This window comes from Nipponia nippon, unplaced genomic scaffold (genome assembly GCF_047370975.1).
Source record: "Nipponia nippon isolate SJK-2023a ecotype South Korea unplaced genomic scaffold, ASM4737097v1 scaffold_12, whole genome shotgun sequence".
NCBI lineage: Eukaryota > Metazoa > Chordata > Aves > Pelecaniformes > Threskiornithidae > Nipponia > Nipponia nippon.
This window is the reverse complement of record NW_028262313.1, coordinates 17,962,555-17,984,303: the sequence shown is the minus strand read 5'-3', so window position 1 is coordinate 17,984,303 and position 21,749 is coordinate 17,962,555. Positions and strand designations below refer to the sequence as shown.

General features: G+C 35.9%; 1 protein-coding gene across 1 annotated transcript in view; it reads left to right on the top strand.

The window, feature by feature from the left end:
* Positions 1-21,749, top strand: part of DIAPH2 (diaphanous related formin 2) — a 255,821-nt gene that overhangs the window by 162,784 nt on the left and 71,288 nt on the right. The window contains exon 26 of the mRNA XM_087749096.1: positions 8,577-8,712. Within this exon, the coding sequence (XP_087605222.1) occupies positions 8,577-8,712 (136 nt within the window). The remainder of the gene's footprint in view (positions 1-8,576; positions 8,713-21,749) is intronic.

Below are 21,749 nucleotides of genomic sequence, written 5' to 3'. Positions count from 1 at the left end.
TTTATTCATTGTTCTCCCTGGTTATTTGTCTGGGAATACAGTTTCTCCCTTCTGCCTAAAAAGTAACAGTTCTTTAATGTAGTCTGAAAGATAACAGTTTCTTGCTAGCAGGAAGCTATGAAAAAATAAAGAATAATGAGCAAGAAGTATTTTCTCCAGCGAAATTTCCCGAGAGGTGATATCAAGAGTGAAACATTGTCCTTATTAACAGGCAGTATGTAGCAAGCCTTTCCTCCCCCCTGCCCCAAAAGCCCACACAAAGACCCTTTTGTAAGCTCTCTAAATTCTCATCTGAGTGTATACTTCCAGCTAGTGCTGAGGAGAATTTTTTTTTAACCATGACATTGATCAAATCAGGAATTAGGTGTAGGCTAGGCAAGTTTATAAGTAATGGAATCAGAAGCAAAAAAATGCACACAGGAGCAGTAACTCATCAGCTTTATTAACAAGATGTTAGTACTGCTAGATAAGTAGCTACTCTATTCATGATATAAAAGGTAAGGATGACATGTCTCTTGGAAGATACGCAAAAGATGTAAAAATAAATAATAATAAAATAAATTAGACTGAATTACAGTATACTGCATTTGCAAGCACTTAAAGGCAGGCAAGTGTACAAATAACAGGCAGCATAGATGGGGTTGGGATTTGTTTCTGACAAGTTTTAACTTATTTCTGTGGCAATATGATTGCCCTTGTGGATGGGGTAAAAGATGTCGTATTTCACAGTAGTGATGCCTTTAGTTAAGTAATATTTTCACAAGTAATAGGGGAAAACATGGTCTAGAGGAAACTATGAAGTTAAGTTTCCTAATCTTGGAAAGGAAGAGGATTAAAACCTTTTCTTTAGAATTTTCCATTTGATAGTTTTGAACAGACTCTCCATTCAATGCTGATGGCAGCGAGTCCAAATGAGTAATCTCATCACTTCCAGGCATTATCTTGGAAGTTTATAATATTTAAATGAGGATTTTGAATCCTCATTCCACTCTGGAAACCAGGCATAGTTTGGGAGTTCAACTATCGCAGTACTTAAGATGTGAATGTAACCCAGATGTTGAAAACCTCATGTAAACCAGTAGACTTTATTACCCGCTCTAAGTGTCTCCCTTTGGCAAGATTCCAAGTCTAAAACAGACCCTTCCTTAGAAGATTCTTACAGGCTACAGATGCATACATCTGCACCTAACATATTTCTAAAAAGCTGTCATGAGTGAGAAGGAATCTGACTTCTCTCTAAAATCTCCACGAGGGTGTTTCATACAGTCTTAGCCTCATCATTCTGTTTGTTCATATATCATATTAAGATAATTCGATAATTTGAATCCATGTTTGTCTTAATTGTGATTTCAGATTGATCACTGCATTATTGCATCTTCAATTAGCTTGCTGATGTTGTAGTAAATTATAGCTCGTTCACTTCCTTAAGTTCATATTTGCTTGCTTATCACGTTTAGGAAAAGCAAGCTAATAGAATTGGATTATCCTGTCAAAATATAATATGAAGCATGAAGTGGAAGGTGTAAGAAACCTCGAGAAAAAAATTGCAGATGAATAAGCGTATCCCTTCAATGTTGGGTTTTTTTCACATTTATCATTTCTTTGGAGTGTAATGCCACACAACCTCTGGAACACTTTCTTCTAATAGTCCATCAGCCCTGTCTTGAAGGAAGCATGCATAATCTTTCAAACCCAGGCAGTTTTATTTAGTTATTTAAATACTTTATATCCATATACACTGCACTGTGTGTAATTCTCAGAGCCTCTATTAAAATTTGTCAAGAATTTCTAGCCAGAAACTTTGAAACCTTTCAAGACATCATAGTTGAGGTCCTGATGTTTAAAAAAAAAAAAAAAAAAAAAATCACTTTCTCCACTGGATTTAGGCTTTTGTAGGAAAAGATTTTACAGATTTACCTTAGAAAGAATGCATTTTTCTTAAAGTATTTAAAGGGTTGTGCTTGCATGATGATGCAAGGCTTCACAGGCTGACCTATTGATTTGTCTTTTCCTTGATCCAGAAAGATCACTTTTTGAACAAAACAATAATTCATCTGCTGTGGGCAGATGCTGATGGTTTCTCTGCTCAGACTGTACCCAAAACACCTAACATTTGTTTTTCTGTGGGTTTTTTAATTTTTTTTTGTAATTACATTAATACAGTTTTGTTAGTGTGTATGTATTTCAGCTCTCTGTCTCTTCCAGGAATAACCTGAATTAGGCATGCATGTTTATTCTGGTATCCAAATATTGATTTAAAGGAGTTATTAAACCAGTCCCAAATCTGTCCATTTGAGGGCTATTTAGTAATTAATTCAAACATGTACTGTTAAGACATACAAATAGTTTTTCATTGGTAGCCTTAAACTTGATTCAGTAAACACTGAAAACCTCTTCTACCTTACGCTGCCAGACAGTTTTAAGTGTTTTTGCCACACAGCTGATAAGCCGGCAACAAAACCCTTCTCCCTACCCGAATATACAACAGCAGCTACACTTGCCAAAAATCTTAATCTGTAATGGCATGCCAAAGACATTTGATGTCAGATGTAATGGCCCTGATGCATGAACCATGGGGCAGTCTCCCAGACATTATCTTTTCTGCTTACCGTTTCATGCCCACCCATCAGGGCATACAGTTTGTCTGCTCTTTTTTAATACCAGCTCATTGTATCTTTTTTCCATTATTTTCATAAAGATAACAATGTATTTGAATATGTTATCCTCCAAGGAATACTCATGAATGATCTATCTTTCACATGTAAACTGATTGCTCAATCTGCTATATTTTAACTCTATTTCTGTAGGTTAACTTCCAGTTAATCTGAGTTTGTTGCTCCTGATGAGTTATGACTGAAAACGATTATTTTTTTTTCGCTGGAACTTCACGTATTTTGCAGTTGCAAGGCAAATTTAGGGAGGGCCTGAGGGATCGCAGGCAGCCTTCGTTATTGGTGCGTGACCGCTTTGTAGCCAACTGCATCTTTCATAGCCAAGGAGATTTGTGCATTACAGTTTGTTTTCTTTCTTCTTGTTTTTAATAATTTACCTTTGAGAGTCTATTTACAACCATGTTTGTGTGTGAATATCTGTTTGTCTGTCAAAACTTAAGATATGTACAGAATGCAAGAGAGACATTAATTTTTTATTTGCTTCTTAAAGAAGCCAAGCTATAAACTGGCAGTCCTGAGTACAAGAGCCTTACTTCAGTGAATCCTAATAAACACAAGGGGGAACATCAAGCTACATGCCCCTTCAGCTAGCTCCCTTAACAAGAGATAATATTCCTTGCTGAATCTATTTCTCTGCTAGGAGAGACAATAATTTGGTTTTGTTTTTATTTAAAAAAAAACAACCCACACTCAAACTTTCTCTAACTTTTAATTTGCAGTTGAATTAGCAAAACTGCATGCTGTTATGCACCAACCAAAAATACAGAGGATCATGAACAGCACGTCAAAAAAGGGGTTGTATATGTTAAAATATTTCTGTCTGTTGAGATTCACTTGAAAATGGTTTCAGTTCTTGCATGCACTTACATGTTTTGAAAGGACAGTATCTAGATGAATACTTTTCAGAATGTTTTCCAAAGCTGTTGGGAAGGCTTTTATTCTTAACTGTGGATTGCTTCTTGCTTTGTGACATTTGTCTGATTTGTAACTGTTATACTAGTTTGTTTGTATCCTTTAACTGGGGAATAAATGTGTAGTGTATGCCTATGAACACTAGCATGTACTTTGTCACTGTTGAGCTACACTGCAGCAACAAAACCACTGATTTTTTTTTTTCCCCTCTTTTCAAAGCAATGCCAATTACAGAGCTATTTTTTTTCAGTATTCAAACTGATCTCTACCTTTTAGTGATTAGGTAATTTAGCTTGCAAACCTACACAGAAAGGGTATCACTGGCACTCAATACTTAAAAATAACCTGGTAACCTGAAATAGCACTGTTTTGTATTAAAAGAAGTCCACTGAAACTCAGTAAACTGGGTTTGGAAGAGAACAGATATAGACCAGTATAAAAGTATGCCAAAGAAAAGAGAGGTGAAAGCATGAGATGATTTTAGATTGGTGGGGCTCACATAACACCATGGTAAGAATCATGTCACCTTTGTATTAGAAATTGTTAGGCTCATCCACAGTCTGGAAGCCTAGAAAGTGAGGATATCATAAATAATAAAGTAATCGAAGGCATATGAGAGAGAAAAGTAACCCTTTGCAGTAAAACTATAGAAAAGGAAACTTAAAGGATTGATGGTGTAATTCAGGCAGAGCAAATGCTGTAGAAACCGCTATAGATCTGAGCCAAAATTCTCTTTACCTTTATTTACAGTCATCTTCAATCAGCTTTGAAAAACTGTCATCAAATTTGTTAGCAATATTAATTCAAATATAAAGTCTGTTTATAAATACAGAAGAATATATATTTATTTTGCTTTCAGCACATAACTTGAAAACATCTGGGTGTATGTTCTTGCAAATGATTTATTTCAGGCTTTCATCCAACACTGCCTAAATGTACAGTAGTAAATGAAATAACAAATACGAAACAGTTAAGAGTCAGGCTGGCTGATGGAGAGTAATAACAAACAAGTACATTCCAGGTGGTTTGGTTCTGAGATACTTCATGAAGGAAAGGGATTGCATGCACTGAACGATGGTGATGATTCAAATAGCTCACCCTTGTTCTTTTTTTCACAATACTCGAATTGGTATGTAGATGAAAAGAAGATATGTTACATTTCAAGGAATGTGGCATAAAACTACTTGGGTGGGTAGGAGGTTCAAGAGAATTGGGGATGGCAGGAAAGAATCCACTAAATACTAGTTAGAAATACTAGAGCTTGTTACCAAGCAGTTACCGGAGTACTACAGCAACGCTAAGAGTGGATAATACGCTTCTTTTTTTCTCTAGAGTAACCCTTGTATGTTGTTATGAAAACGCTTCTGAAGCTGTATGCGTGCAGTGCCCCGTTGGCACTGTTAGTTCCACCACGGCCAGTCTGGGGACCAAGAGCCCAGTTGGTGTGACACCCTGCTGGGGTTTCTCTCTCCTGCCTTGCAGAGTGCCCAATTTGACCACTGCAGAAAGTGCCAGGTGTTAATGCCCCTTTGCTGCAACCTGTACTTGTTGCAGCAACTGGTTGTTTCAAAAAAGCTCTGGTATTTCAGGTTAGCACTTAGTAGTTTTTTACTTGCTGTCCCCGACTCTTCCTTTATAGTCTCTGGTAAGAGACTATATGTGAAGATAGTCTAAAAGCATTTACATTCTGGAAGAAAATAAAATACTAGGAAATGTGCATTTTGAAGAAATAATGGACAGGCCCATCTGGCCTCTTTGCGCTTCCTGTGCTGCATGTTTTGGAATGGTGGGTTTTGTTTATTTGTGTTTGTATGTGGATGTGCAGGTATGTGAAGGGACAGGTGTAGGTAGATTAAGATAGGCGCTCTCACACACAGTTATCAGTATTTTGTTATGTTGCTGTTCTTCAGGAAGGTTAAACCTTTATTTTGAATGGCTTTAGTTTGAATCGTCATTGGTAGCTAGCATATTTTATGAACTTTAATCTGTATTTTCATATAATCTCCCTTCAGCTAGGACTGGTAGAGTCTGGCTCAAAGTGAATTTCCAGATACAATAACTTTAGAGCTTGTTTAGTTCAGTCTATTGTAGTCTTCCTGTTAGAAAATATGACAGAATCTATGATCTAATCATAGTATGTCAGTGGCTAGTAGGCTACTAGTTCAGTCATGACATTTCTTATTTACTTTCTCTCATAAGATTGTGGGCATTTACTTTCATTACAGCCTGTGAAGTTGCAGTAAAATGAAATCTCTGTCAGGTGTGATTGAATGTGCAGAGACAGAACTGTCCAAAACCAAAAAGGATAAAACATTGATTTTCTCCTTTAATACTCTTTTCTCTTTTCTGAAAGAAAAGATGTTCCTCAGTGTGATCGGTTATGTGATGGTACAGCAAATGCAGTTCTTGGTCCAATTTTCAAGCGCGTCCACGAGTAACATCACTTGTAACTGTGGTATCCAGCATCTCTGCAAAACAGTATCAGCTGTTACAGAAGGGGCTATATGTAGTATTTTACCTCAGTAAACTCTTGAAATGGCATATGGACGCTGAAATATGCTGTCCCTTGCTTGAGTGAATATTCTGTATTTGGAGGCATTTGGAAGTCTCGGATTACCAAATACTGATATAATTTTATATAAATCTTAACACTTAAAGGTGCTTTGGATAGGATTTTCTTTTGGAAGTGACAGTCATTGTCTGTAGGTTCTTCCTAGCATGTACACAGTAAGGTGAATATTCATCTTCATTTATAAACATTAGAAATGTCATTTCTGAGGAAAATATTGAGAACTGTGTAATATGAGTCTGCCCTAAATTTCTTAAGGAAATTTCACTTGTGGAATAATAACCAATATATTGTCTTGGATATTTACAAAGATAGCCACAAAGAAATCTTCTTCTTTGTTTGTATTTGTGAACATATATGATTTTCCTAGTTTTTAAGGCATGATTAAATTGTGTAGGAAATAAAGTAAACATTGACATGGAAACCATTTATCTTATGCCCTGTGCTTAGTAAGTATTGACTGTTCAGCTTGTTAAGCTGAAACATCATTAATGAGCATGTGCCATGTTAATTCTGGACATTTTCAAATACAGTATCTTCTTTACTGTTATTACTACTTGTTGGACATAATGTGTTGGGATGCCCCAAATCACCTTAGGTCCAGACCTATTGTACTTGTAGGTAGAGGATGTTAGTATACTGTGAGTTGGAGAGGAAAGGGAGCAATAAATTTGTAGCTGTTGTGAATATAAATAACAAAATTATCCTTAACATTGATCATGTCTGTCTGTGACATTAGGTGACATTCTATCATGATGTATTTCAGTGAATTTCTTCGTGATAAATGAATCTGAGGAAAGGCAGAACTAGAGAGAAATTTAGGATCTTGGGGAACAGCTTAAGGGAATTCAAATATTTCTCTTCTTTGAGAGAACAAGCAATGTAATGGGAGTGATGAAGGTATTTGTGCAAAGAAGTGGCGAGTAAGTGTAATGGGTTTACACGTCCAGGTGCTGGCAGGGGGCCTGCAGGGGCCTCCTCTGTGAGGAGCGGGCGGGTTCCCAGACACAGCTGGTTCCCGCTGGTTCTGGACGGCTCTGCAACAGCCCCACTGCAGCGCACAGCCGAGCCCAGCAGTGAAGGTGGTCGTGCCTGTGTAAAAACCTGCTTAAGAAAGGGCAAAATGTTGCACAGCAGTGAGGGGTGAGGGGATTAAGTGCAAGAAACAGCCCTGGGAGCACCAGGGCCAGAGAAGGAGGAGGGGAGGAGATGCTCCAGATGCCGGAGCAGGGGTTCCCCTGCAGCCTGTGGAGAAGACCTGCACTGGAGCAGGTTTATCCTGAAGGACTGTAGCCTGCAGGGGGGACCCCCGCTGGAGCAGGTGAAAAGTGTGAGGAGGAATGAGTGGCAGAGAGGAGCTGTTATGGACTGACTGCAACCCCCATTCCCTCCCATCCCTGCTGCATGGCTCGGGGTGTGGAGGTGGGCATAGAGGAGCTGGGAATGAAGGCGTGAAGTTGGGCCTGAGAAGAAGGGGGAGGAGGGAGAGGTGTTTTCTTTTGTCTTTGTTTTTCACCATCCAACTCTATTTTAACTGGCAATAAATTAAATTAATCTTCCTCGAGTGTTTTGCCCATGACAGTAATTGGTGAGCGATCTCCCTGTCTTCATCTCAACCCATGAGCTTGTCATCTTATTCTCTCCCCATCCTGTTGAGGAGGGTGAGTGAGAGAGTGGCTGGGTGGGTGTCTGGCAGCCACCACAGCAAGAAATTGAGATTAACCTCCTTTGGAAAAGGAGGATACCTTCTAGACTGGATGGAGGCAAGATCATGGGAAGTGGTTGGTTGGTTGAGGTTTTTTTTTAATCCAGGGATGTTCTGTTACATTTGTAGTTTTTAGTTCGGTAGTTTGTGTAACCTGTTGACCCCGAGACTGTAGATTTGGAGTTCTAATCTATAAATTCAACTGTTTTCCATTACTTTTGATAAGTTTTTTGTATTTGAGTGCTCCAGACTGCTTTGGATATTTCAACAAAAATATCTGAGGAATTGTAGCTTAAATTTTAGTAACTGAGTTTCAGTTACTTGTAATTGAAGTCCGTTATAGTGGGTACTTGGCTTCATCCCCAGTCATCAGTCCTAACAGCAAGATACAGGTTTAAGCTAGACTTACAGTCTTAACAGAAAAAAAATTCAAACATGTTGCTGCTTAAAAATTTGGAACTCTTTCATTCACCATGAATACAAAGTTATTTCAGTTTTCATTCTTCTGATTATCTAGTAATGCTAGTGTGTACAAATAGTATGGTAAGTTATGTTCCCTGTAAGATTTCTGAAGATGCTTGAAGTATTGGGTGCCAGTCCCTGTTCCCTGCCCCCCCATTAGATGTAAATACAGTATCTGTGCAAACAGTGTTATTTTTGTTATTCTTTCTAGCTTTCCTCAGTCTATAGACACCCATGTTCATTTTATCTAATGCAGGAGGCATTAAAAGAAAACAACAAAAGAAGAGAAATGGAGGAGAAAACGAAGAGAGCCAAATTGGCAAAAGAGAAGGCTGAACGAGAGAAACTGGAGCGACAGAAGAAGAAGCAGCAGTTGATTGATATGAACAAAGGTAAGGCATCACTTTTAGTGGAGAGATTTGTTAAAAGAAAAAGAAAGTAAGGAGTAACAAACTGAAGACTATTCCTGATCAATATGAAAAAATACTTGCTGTCTGTTTTGAAAGCTGAAAAAAAAAGTTAACTTTTTCAGTGAAAATTCTGTTATATTTTAGCCTATCTGATCCTGTAATTCCATATCTGCCACTTAATATGTGTAATGTTCCTTTCACAGTGTTTTGTTGTGAATTATTGGCTTGTTTTCATTTGTAGCAGTTAATTGATTTTTTTTTAATATGGATTTACTTCCAAGAAGTAGTATCTTACTTGCTTTGTTGTTAATTTCATTCTGTAAACATCTCTATAATCAAGGTAGTGTGGCAATTAACGTCTTTCTTTTTGGGCTTAGAGGCTCCATGTTATAACGGATGTTCTCCCAACAGTCCTATTAGGAGCTGGAAAATCTGGCTGAGCTTGGAGCCTAAGTACCGAGTGACATTTCAGCATGATAAAAAGCAATATGTTGAGCTTGTCAGCTGTGAGAATGTTGTATTTTGCATGACGCCACCCTAAGAGAGGGGAAAGTAAGAAAGCAGGAGGAATGGGGTGGTCCTGATATTGATGCTGTGCAGATTTCCAGAAGGTTGTAAAATACAAGCTTTATTCTATACCTCTTTGACTCCAGAGGGCGAGTAGTGGTGGTAAAACTGTACATTGGATTGTGCAGGAGATTACTTGAGGCTGTAATTTTTTGTTCAGTTTCCATGAGTTTGTGTTAATCTGCTAATCTGACCCAGCTGTAAAATATGTGTCCTTTTTATCCACTGAGCAGACTAACAGGTACATACTCATGGCAAACTGGTGTTTGGTTTTTGGTTATGATGAACTTGATGGAAGATGCGATGATGTATTAACCTTGTGTAAGGATGATGTTGCAGTAAACCATATAATTACAACAAACTAACATGGTGCTGTGCTGGAGATTGAGCGAATGGGGGTAAGTTTAGAAATAACACTGCCTTTTAAGGGCATATATACAGCACCTGTAAAGTCAATTTATACAAGGATGAAAAATACTGAAGAAATACTAGACCAGGCAAACGAACCCACTCCAATATTTCAGAGGATGACTGTGGAGGTGAATACAGAGCCATAAAGAGACAAGGTACTGGTCAGAATTTCCATCACTGATAATGCATTAGTGCAGAAATATTGTCACGTAATACTTACGATACTGTTTGGTGTCGCTTATATTTAGAATGCCAGTATTTCTGGCATATCGCTAAATTTCCCATCACTAGTGAAAAATCTATGATTCGTGTGTGCACCTCCAGCCCTCAAGGACTGTTAGCCAGCCAGCCTTCCCTTCCTGTTTGGCAACCGCATTTCTCTAGAACCTGCAGTTACACTCTTATCAATATATCTTACAAATATATCATCTATTTAAACATTACTTTGTCAGACTGAATCATATTTACAATGATTTCAGCAAGCTGTGCTGTTTTATCTTTATCGACATGTGTACAAGTGTCAACTTTGTGCCTTTTTTCTGCTCAGAAATTTCACAGTTTAAATTTGGTAAAAAAGGGCAACCCGTATATATATCTGCAAAAACAAAGAAGCGGACAAAGTGAGAACAAGTTTTATTTACAAGTGAAAAATCTTTCTTCTGTGATCACTTTATCCGTACTATTATATTTTAAGAAATCATAAATTAGATTTGCTATTGTATTTGCTGATTGTGATAAATTGGTTTTCCCAATAATTCATTCTTTGCATTCTGATTTTTAAAAATGAATTTATATTAATGTACTGTAATTTGAATACCATGATAGAAAACAAATTATTTATGTGGGAATCTTTTAAAACTTCTCGTGTGTTTGTGTACATCACTTTGCCACAAAGCCTCAGAGCTTTGGTTTCTGTTGTTTTTGAAGTGACTTCCCTGGGGCTGGTTTGGAGCATTTCTGCAGTGGTACCACAAATAATAGTATTTTTGGGCCTTGCTTGAAGTGGTAGTGACACTGCATGGAATATACTGTAGCATAACTTTTAGTGAGCAACCTTGTTGCTTTGTATAGATGAACTTTGTAAGCATAAACTTAAATTTCATACAATATAAAGATTCTTCTAATAATTTCAGTTTAACTATTATAAAAATATAAAATTTAAATACAGCTGATGCATAAATACATTTTCTATGTTTTGTGAAGTTAAGCTCATGGAGATGTCCAGTGAGACTTTTCTAATCCATTCTTTCAGCATTTGACTAATCTTTCTTTAATATGTCACCTGACAAAAAAAAAGTCCTTTGTAATATGGACAGGCACTTTTCTGTGAGTGGGTTAAGACCAACCTAAAAATCCCATCATCACCACTTAGATACTATTGTCAGTGAATTGGTCTGTTTAAAGGCTGTGGCTAACAGATCAAAGTTACACCTTCTTAAATTGCTTCAGCTCAGTCAGTGACAGCATGCCTGTCTACATTCATTAATTTTTTAAGCAGATGAGTAGACCATGCTTAGCAGTGTCGTAGACTGATAGCATTTTGCTTTTCATCATGAAAGACTTTTCCTATCAACAGGTACAACTAAAGTTGAATTTTGCATTATATTTCTTTTTTACTGGAACTGCAAATACATTAACAACTGTACATGGCCAAATGCACCGAAACTGCTATTTAAATAACTAATGTTTCTAAACCAGTGACACAAAGTTAGCTGAATACTTCTAAAATATTTTTTCCAATATTTAAATATATTGAAATACCCATTTCACATATTACAACTCTATTGCCGTGGTAGGAGGTGGGCGGATACTCAATTCCATGACATTGATATTCAATTAACTATTTCTGCCAAGTAACTATTTTTTTCTTGATGCATCTACTTCTGTATGCTCATTGCTGCTTATATAAATAGTTTGCAAATTTGTCTAAGTGAATGTGACACAGAAGACTTAGAGGAAGGAGGCAGATGTCCTCTCAAGCTGTCATTTTGACAAGGTGATTTTCACCCAAAGGGTATTTCAACCTAACTCTGTTTCAGTTATTTTTCTAGCTATATCTTCAAGAATAAACTTTTAACGCATTGCTACAGCCTTTCAGGTCAGAGCAATATAGGGTTCCTACATTTTCCAGCCTTTTAGTGTGTAGTTCTATAATAAACATTTTTTGCTGTTACCTGGTTACGCAGCTACAACTTCTTTTGTGGTCACTCGAGAATCCAGATTAGACTTGATTAGCATTAATTAAATATTACAATTAATATCTGTTTCTTGATGTAAATGAAGAGCAGAAAACTGCAGTGTGGCCAGAATCAAGGATTGTCCTGTATAATTCCTAGTTATAAAGTAACCTCAGAGTTGCCAAAATTTTAAAGACCAGGTTACTCAGTTTGGTATTTTGTGCTTTGTGTAACTGAGAGGCCATGTAAATGCTGTCTGTAAACTGATATAAATCCTGCTAAACATTCCAAAATGTGTAAAGATGAATGTAAAACTATAGAAAAGCTCTCAACTCCATATGAACTTTGAAGTGATTTACACTGGACAGCGTCATACAAACTTAAGTAAATCTAAATCTTACAACATGTCCACATTTCAAAAATATAAGTTTTTTTGTGCAAAACTGAAAGTGGGCTGATGGGTGACAAAATCAACATATACCTTCTAAAAGAAATTACAATAGGAACTTATCCAACATGTACACTTCTCTTTGCCTCAAGAAAACTTCATTACATTGATATGTATTATTTTCAGTAAATAAGCACAGTAATACGTACAGAAAGGTTAAGTGGTTCTCAGTTAAACAAAAATAAATATTAAATGAGACTAAGATCTTTTGAGCCTGTGGTTTATCTTGAAGTCAGTTCTATTGGAAGTTGTTTCTTCAGTTGTGGTCAATGAATTTGGCATTATTTGGGATAAAATTGTTGATACAGATGAGCTGTTTTGGACAGAAAAGGCTGTGACATGCTCAAGCGGTTTTCAGGAAGATATTTAAACAACCACTTTTATATGGATATTAAGACTGATCAAAAATTACAATTAAAACAATCTTACCAAAATTGTTAGAATTGGTCAAATTTGGCTGACAGAAGTAAGTTTTTATATTGTCATGGAATTCCACTCATTAATGTTTTTCCACGCATTAATGTTTTTCAGAATAAATTTTACGCTGTTCTTAGTGAAAAATTATATTTCATATATTGCTGATTTAAAACTACACCTTAAAACAATTTATAGTGAGACCTGCTGTTTAATATTAAAACCTCCATTTTAAAAATTCTTACTATTAATACAGATTTCCCATTATGTAGTGCCTGAACATCTCTCACTGATCTGTGGCGCAGTCAATCTGCGATGCAGTCAAAGCCATAGCAAGCCGTTCTGGCAGCTGTTGTTCTCTGTTACTTCCAGACAATACTACTGTGGATGCTCAGCTCCACCTCCTCAGCTGGAGCTGTAGGGCGTGGGAATATTTGGTCCTTTCTGGTGTTCTTTTCACTCTGCTATTATTTATGCATCTGTTTGTTATGTTTCCTGGACTAGAAAGGTACTTCTATATGCCTGTTTTCCTGGTGAGGTGTGGAGACGCAGGAAGACCTAAGCGACTTACCTATATGCCTGGAGATCCCAAATTTCAGAGTCTTAATCATGAACCATTCTTTCTCATTACAGGAGAGGAATTATGTAGGAAAAGGGCTTAACAGTCCCTTCTCTTTAGCATTCACTAGCTCAGAGAGAGCGAGAACATTCTTTATAGCTGTTTTCCAGCAGTGTTTCCTAGTTTTTGAGGGCTGTAGCAGACTAGGCTATGATGCATTTATACGTAGTCTTTCATGACTTCCATCTGATTTAACATCTGCAAAATTCTTGCAGCATTGCTTCCATGTGCATATCTGAACAAGAGAGAGAAAAAAAGAACTGAAGACAGCTTTCTAGGAGCTGAAAAGCGTATAACAGCAATTCTGATGCAAATGTTATTTAATCAGAAACAGTTTTGCTCTTCATTATATCTGATTACTATGGCAATTAAAATCACCTTTTAACTACCAGTATTAGGATAAAAGATAGAATGAGCTTCCTCAGTCCCAATTAGTATTGAATTAATTGTTTTGAAGGCATATTAACATTCTCCCTTAATGCAGATGAAGATAATGGAAATGAAGTTCTGTGCTAGTGGTTGATGGATATTCCTACTTTCCCTTTTCAAGTACTCTTACGTAAAAATTCATACGCTATTTATTCAAACTGGTATGTACTAGTATCAGCAATAATTCTATTGTGTTTCTGTGAACTGTTGTTACACTCGCATTGACTGTTGCAGGATACAATTCAAGAAGGTTACTATTGCTACAGCTTCCTAATGATTCTCTGCTTTCCTGATTGTTATGTCTTTCTTCTATGTCCTTCAGCATAAACAGAAATCCATACTAAGTTTATTACGAGATACATATTACTTTGTAAATGTCTTAGCCTTAATCCTTTGAATTTATATATTGGCTAGTGGTTGCATGGGGTACCTGGAGTGATAAAACTTGGTGCTTATTTACATTCTACAGATTATTAGTTTATGGTGCTGGATGCCAATGAGGCAAGTGTTACAATTCCTTTGGGAAGTCATTATCTTTCATATTGATGTCGATGGTCTGTTGGAATATGCTGCACTCTTCCTGAAATATAATATTCACAGAAAAAAAATCAGATGGAGGTTTACATTATGCTTAAATGTGAGCGTCTACAGAACCAGGATGAGGTTTGATTTTTCGTCTTCAAAGCAATTATGCATGAGTTGCTCAATTTTTTAAGATCTGTTTGGAGTTGGAAGCCATCTTGAGAATAGGGGGGATGTCAAAATTACTGTAAATGTTATTAGTATGGGTCAAAACTGGCTCAAGAGAAATACAAATAGATGTGAGCATGGACAGGAAGTTAGAAAGAAATTACAACTTACAATTTAATCTCACCTTTTAAAATTTTGCAATGGAAAAATTTCTGTTTGTTTATGAAAGAGGCATATGGTGCCTTCCAAGTAAACTGATTTAATTAGGTAACTTGCCAGGGGAAAAAAAAATTATTAGACTCTCTGAAATCTGAGGTTGGGATAATTAGAGGTGAAGAAAGGCAAAAGAATTGGATTCTTTTCTCTTAAAAGTAGGTTTCTTGGGGACTATTTACTGAACAGTAATAAGTGTTAACTTCGGATAGTTGTCTATGCAAATTCAACTTTCCTTTTCCTTGGAGAAAGTATTCTTATTTCAAAAAGCAGGTAATGTTGTTAATTTTGAAAAGACCTGTAATATTCTTTATCTCAAAGTAATTGTTATGTTACATTACATTTGTATATTTTGTGAACTTCCAGTGTTTAAAAAGCATTTCTGAAATAATTTAATTAGTTGATCAACTAACTTTTCCTTTAGTATAAGGTTTGTTCAGGCATGCGATAGCAAGGAGGGGAGCTGCATGTAGAACGGTTGTGAAAGGGAAGTTTATTTGACTGCCATGGCGGGATGAGTTTGGTGACTAAACTCTGTCTTAGTGGAATGATTATGGGTTTTTGTGGTTTTAATGTCTTATTTCTAATAGAGCTGTTAAGATGCTCTCTTCACAAGAGTAGTTTCCCAAATTATGTAGCAAAGAATATCATGTTGATGAGCCTCTTTCCACAGTACTCTTACTGTTAAACACCTCCCCAATTGTTTAACAGCAGTATACATAAAGTTAACTTAATAAATTAAATAATGATTATTTGCCAATATATATCATAATAGATCTTCACTAATAATTTTCCGTATGAAGTATTGAATAATGAAATGTTACAACACTTCCACAAATGTTAGCGTTGTTTTGTACCCCAATACAATCAATATATACTAATCAATATATAACAATATACTCTGTAATCATTATTGTTTTGAGTGAAGTTTTCCGTGATTGCAGTAGGACTTGGCTAGTCAGTAGATTCTGGGTAAATCCTGTGACATATGAGGGTCAACAGTAAATTTCCTGTTGGAAACATCTTGGGCTACACATTATAATTCTGGTAAGTTTTGATGTCTGTTATATTCAAATTCCATACTTGTCCAGTCCAGCTGAAATTGGCATGCATTTGCCATGGCATTTTTTTCTGTACATATTCTTAGTAGGAAAAGTCCTGAAATAGCATGCTTGACTTCCTAATCCCTACTGAAAAAGCTAATTCACAAAATTGAAGTTTAATAAAGATCCTTTGAAAGAATTTTTTTCCTTTTTTTTAAACTGGATGTATTGTGAGGTATCATGCTAAGAAATTAAGTTCGGCAGTTTAGTCTGAACTAATTGCTTCCCTTTTTTTGAGATTGAATGTGTGATAAAAGTAAATGTACACTGATAGGGCTGTCAGGACCTGGCCAGGAATTCTGTAAGCCATTTGATTAAAGATAATTGATTCTCTATCATATGGTCACGCAGTTGTTTTTTCTCTAAAATAAAATATATTTTTAAAAAGTTTTCTTGCTTGCAAACTCTATAATAAGAAAAGGTCAACTGCAGAAGTTTCATTCTAAAAGGTAGAGAGGATCATATAAAGCAATTACTGTCTGATGAATATTTTATGTGTCACAGTGAGGTTTCTTTGTTACCTATTTTACTTTGTAGTTGTCATCCCAAAATGAATTTAAGATCAACATTGGTCACTTCTGGTTCTGGCACTGAAATCTGATATTTTTTGTGAAATCAGTTAGTACAATTGCCTAAAATTGTTTTAGGACTTGGAATAATTTAAATATAAATTGAATGCTGTCACTACAAGATTAAAGAATAATAGTAAAAAAAAAAAAAATCAGCAAGAATATGTAAGCAATCCCCCTTCAAAATGAGTTCCCAAGACTGCTTTTTTTCCCTAAAATATTGGAGCAGTTGTTCAACTATAAGCAATTTTTAAAAGAAAATTATTTTCTAATGCTAAAAGCATTGATGATTTTGTGCTGCCTTATGTATCTGCTAATCACATAATTTAAAAGTTGCTTAGTACTGTAACTGAAACGTAGCCTTCAAACAGTAGGAGAACTTGATTACAGATGCATTTAATTGTTTAGGTATCATGGTTGTTTTTCTTTCATTTTTTTGAACCGCACAATCTTTTCCTTCCCATGTAGAGGCAATGTCTTCCCATTTGTTACTAAGTAATCCACGTTAAAGCCTATTTTTTTAAGTTGAGTGAAAGTCAATCCTTGCAAGGGGCGCAAGTCCATTCAGAATGAGGCCCCAGGGGTAATGCTGATTCATTTCAATTAAATACATTCCTGCTGAAGTAGACCTTGACCATTGTGACATTTTCTGAAAACAAAAAAGTGTGCGCATTTCAAAAAATGTTTTCAATAACCTGCCAGTACAACAAAGCACTTTTTTTCTCATTCTATTAACTTCATGTAAGCCTGAGAACAGGTTATCATAAACAATGAGCTTAATTGGTATGTAAACAAGGATTTGTCTTGTTTTGTAAACTGGCATGAGGTGTAGGTTCACTTTCAGTCATACTGTCCTAACTTGGTCTCCTTTAATTAAACAGTAAATAACAGTCATGAGATTGTAGTCTAGTGCAAAATGCCGAGGAACGCTGCTTCCTGAAGATACTTATTATGCATGCAAAATGAATTTAACAAATTCATAAAATGCAAATATATGAGGAGAACACAAAAACCCACTTTCCAAAAGACAGTGAAAACTGACCTTTTTAAGTGAATATATTGCAATTAAAAATTCTGGTACTGATTATGAATAAAAAGTCTTGTTTAAAAGTTTATACAGGATGCACATTAGACTTATGAAAAGTGCTTAAAAGGTCAAAGCGAAACAGGGTAGTGCAAGATGAGAATAGAAGTATGATTTTGAAACCATTTGGAGAAGCAGGCAGGTAGACAGCATGTGTTACCTAACGTGGTATTTGACCGGACTCTTTTTCAGGAAGCGCCCAAATTTCTGAAAAATTTCCTGGGAAGTTCCTGTAAACTTTTGCCCAAATGGCTGTACAATACTTGCACTTCTTATTAACTTAGATTAGTTTACAATTAGTGTATTTGTAATAATAAGAGTACAAGAAGTTTTGCAAAGTACATGTGGGTATTGCCTTTACTGGAAAATGAAAGTGCACCAGTAAAATATATAAATATTCCTGTAGTAATCGGTGCAGACAAGTAAACGGGAAGGCAGCAAAACACTCCAGAAACAAAATCATGTTCCCAGGGCCTATTGGAGCCGTAGCTGTGTATCTGAACTGAAAAAAACAAACAGATAGGAGGTGGATCATGTTTTGGATGCCTGGGCTGAGCTGTATTGTGGCTTCAGGTGAAGTGCGGTTCTTGTAGTCCTTCTAGTTGCCTAAAAAGCCTAAGCTATTCTGTTGTTTCATTTTACCATCAGTAGTGCTACCCCAGTTCTTATCTTTCATTTAAGAACAGTAGTAGTTACTGAGTTTTTTTGTTCTAATCAAAATAGCCTCCTTTCTAGTGCAAACTGGAAAAGCACTCATGATGAAGGTCCTGAAAAAATTTGCTGGAAGATGCTTGTTCCTACCTTTTTGATAGATGATAATATGCTGAAGGCTGAAGTAAAACTTTGTGCAATACAGGCCACAAAAAGAAACTGAAATTGATCTCACCAAGTTTCTAGTTCTTCCAGTCTAAATCAGAAAATTATGTTTCTGAATCCCTTCTCTAGTATATATTGAACATTTTGAGCTGAGGAAAACGTGACAGTTTGTTTAGTGCATGGAAATATAGCTGACATTTGGAGGAAATGTTTAGATAAAATCTCTTCCAAATGTACTTTAAGACCTCACTTAAATCTGTTCTTTCTTTGTGTACTGTAATGGGGGGGGGTAAAATATTTCAATACTTCTACTCAAAAAATTTTGAGTAAAAAAGGAAGTTAAATATTTTTAAAATTCCTTTAAAAATAGCTCATAAGTGAGTTTGGCTTCAGAGAAATGATAGGTGTCATCTTGAAGAAGGTAAGGACCTATTTTTAGGACAATTCAGTATGATTGTTTAGGGGAGAGAAACGAAGAACTCCAATGAAGTTGAAATCATCAGAGCTGGCCACTGCCACAGAGGCAAGTTCAAGAATGCCTGCTGAAACAGAGGCAACCCAAGAAGTTAAATATTCCCATCTTTACATAAAGTCTATGAAAGAGCTCTGATTTTATGTAGCTTTCTCACTCATGGTTCAGGTTAGTCACTAAACAGAGCACTACCACATGTTTTCTAGTGTGGTCTTTCAACAGTGCTCTTTTAATTGCAAGAATGACTTTAAAAGCCTCATAGGCTACAACAGACTAAACACATTTCAGTTCCCCATATGAAATTTTAGCAGCTATTATTTAAAAAAAATAAGACAGTAAAACCTGTTGTCGTGGCTCAGCTGTAGCTTTTATAGCTACTCAGGCTAGCGCAAGAATACTTTACCTGTATATTTTTTGTCAACTTCAATTTTCATTTTAATGATATGAGTTACAAATAGAAAAGAACATTATTTTGCATTTAATATTGGAAGGTGTGGATGTTGGGGTCTCTTTTTGAGGTTTAGATGAGATTTGTCAGGAAGTGATAAAGGAATGTAATATCGACAAAAAGGATGCTAAATCAAACTTAAGGGTTGTATTTCATAAGGTGCTACCAGTGATAGCAGAGGAAATATTTTATCTTCATCTCCATATTGAAATGGTTCCTCTGTTTCGGAGGAACTCTGTTGAAACAGAGAAAATGGCTACAGAAGCAGGTGAAGGATTGCGTTTGCTCTGTGAAAAATAAGATAAAGTAAACATTCTTCATCATTCTCAAGTGTTTGTTTTCTATGTTTATAACACAGTCCTCGTGGTTAATTTAGCAGTGTACAGATTATGCTAAAATAAATTGCCTACCTATACTGAGAAATCTTAGTTCTACATCTATGTCAGATATAGTCATAATACAGTGCAAGAGCAGGCTGTTTCAAATAATTATTTTCAGAAGTGAAGATACTTTAATCCCTCTCCTGTGTTCCAGAGGTAGGTTAAATGTCAGCTCTGTATACTTATTTGTGTTGGGTAAAAGGCCTGATGTGCTCGATGAGCTTTATCTCTGGACTGTGTTACCTGCTTGAACTGTTTTTACACAAATTCTCATACAGTAGATACAAGCAACATAACGCACACAGAACAGCAAAGCATCTTGATTATTTTTTTTTTTAACATTTCCTATCTTAAGTACTTGTCAAAGAGAGATTTCCATGTAAGGAGGGTGACAATTAAAAAACTTAAATGTACATACAAAGCAGAAGGGAGACTCAGTGAATGATAACAGCACTTGTCTAAAAGTGTGCTTGAAACTTCTAGTCCTTCACATATTGATTATTATTTTTTTAAATCTTGATTTTTATGTTTTATAAAGGGAGGCTTAAGGATTGTTTAATAGTTTTGCAGTCTTTCCTGCAATAGTATTGCACACACCAAGGCATATTTATGTTAATTTTACCTTTTTAGAAAATGTTTCTTTTCCTGCCTTGTTTCTAAATATTTACAGTTGTGAAGTTAATATTGTCATTCCATCTCCACATGCCATTTGCTGATGGATAAAATATAAAGAATGGCTTGAGTTTGGGACAGGTTATCCATCTTTGGAAAGCTGAAGTTTAAAAATAATGTTCTGGAAATAGATGATATGCTTTGTTTCTATCTGATATTTACTTGTTTGGGAAGTACTTTACATTAGAATTAAACTGCTAATTGATTGTAAAGTTTTGAATTCAGTGTGTTACATGAAGAAAAATCAAGACAGACTAGTCATACCTGATCATATGCTTTCTAATATATTTTTGTCTTGATAAATATTCTAAACAACCAATTATTATTTGGAAGGACAGTTTTCCTCATAAATATAAAGGTCATATCTGCACTAGAAGACATTTAAAAATAAACACGCTTGCTCAAAAGTGAAGGCTTAGGTCACGACAGTGGATACCCAGGAATTGCATTCTTCACGCTGTAACTTACGCAGCAGCCTAAGTGCCAATAATTGGTTCCTTGCACTCTCATTCCTATTTTGTCACGCACTGTTTTTAAAGATATGCCATCGATAAGGAGTTGCAGATTGATGCTTTAGGTACAGTGTATTGAAAATATCATGTGACTTACGTTCCTGCTATTGCCTGTGCTATATCATATAATTACTTTCAGAATTTATTGCTTGATCCTTAAAATCCCTAGACTTATTTATTCCCATAGTCTTGTTTGGGAATGTGTTCTAAAACAACATTTTTAATTGCAAAGATACTTCCACTAACTCAGCCTAAATGTTTTCCTGTTTGCTGCTGTACCAAAACAGCCCTCTCGTGAGGAAGTTATCTATTGGGATGAATTTTCTCTCTTGGGACTTTACAGATTTTAAGCACAGGAGGAGGTTGTCATACCTCTTTTCAGTGGCTGCTTTATGTAGTCTAAAGAAATTGTGCTGCCTTAGGCATTTCTTGTTAGAATCCTCTCCCCTGGTTATTGTAAAGGCTTTTCCAGTTGTGATTTGTCTTCTGTGAATGCTGTAATCAAGCTTGTATACCACTACTACTGGAAATAGAGTATGCTGACTTTTTAGCACACTGATCAAGATTGGCAATTCATCATTGTTTCTTTGGTCACCTCTTTATATTGGAGCTCTTGGTCATTCCCTAATGAAGAGCTCCTGACTTGCACCTGAAGTTGTACACGCTCATTCTATTTCTATTATTTTCATGTATTTTATTATTCCAAATCTTATGTATGTTGTGATCTTATCTTCCAAAATGGTAGTATTTCGTATTTGTATGTCATCTGTTGTTATGGCAAATCCGCTAATTAGGTTTTCAGAAAAATTCAGCTGATAAGCTCTCAAATGTTAAAGCTTCCTCTCTATAAACAACCTTTTGTTACTTAGCCAGATATTTTACCAATGACCATCGTTTGCACCTTCCACTGATGAATTAAGCAGCCGTTATATCAAATGTTGAAGACCAGATAAATGAGAGAACTTTTCTAGCCAAATGAAGTGCAGTATATTGCA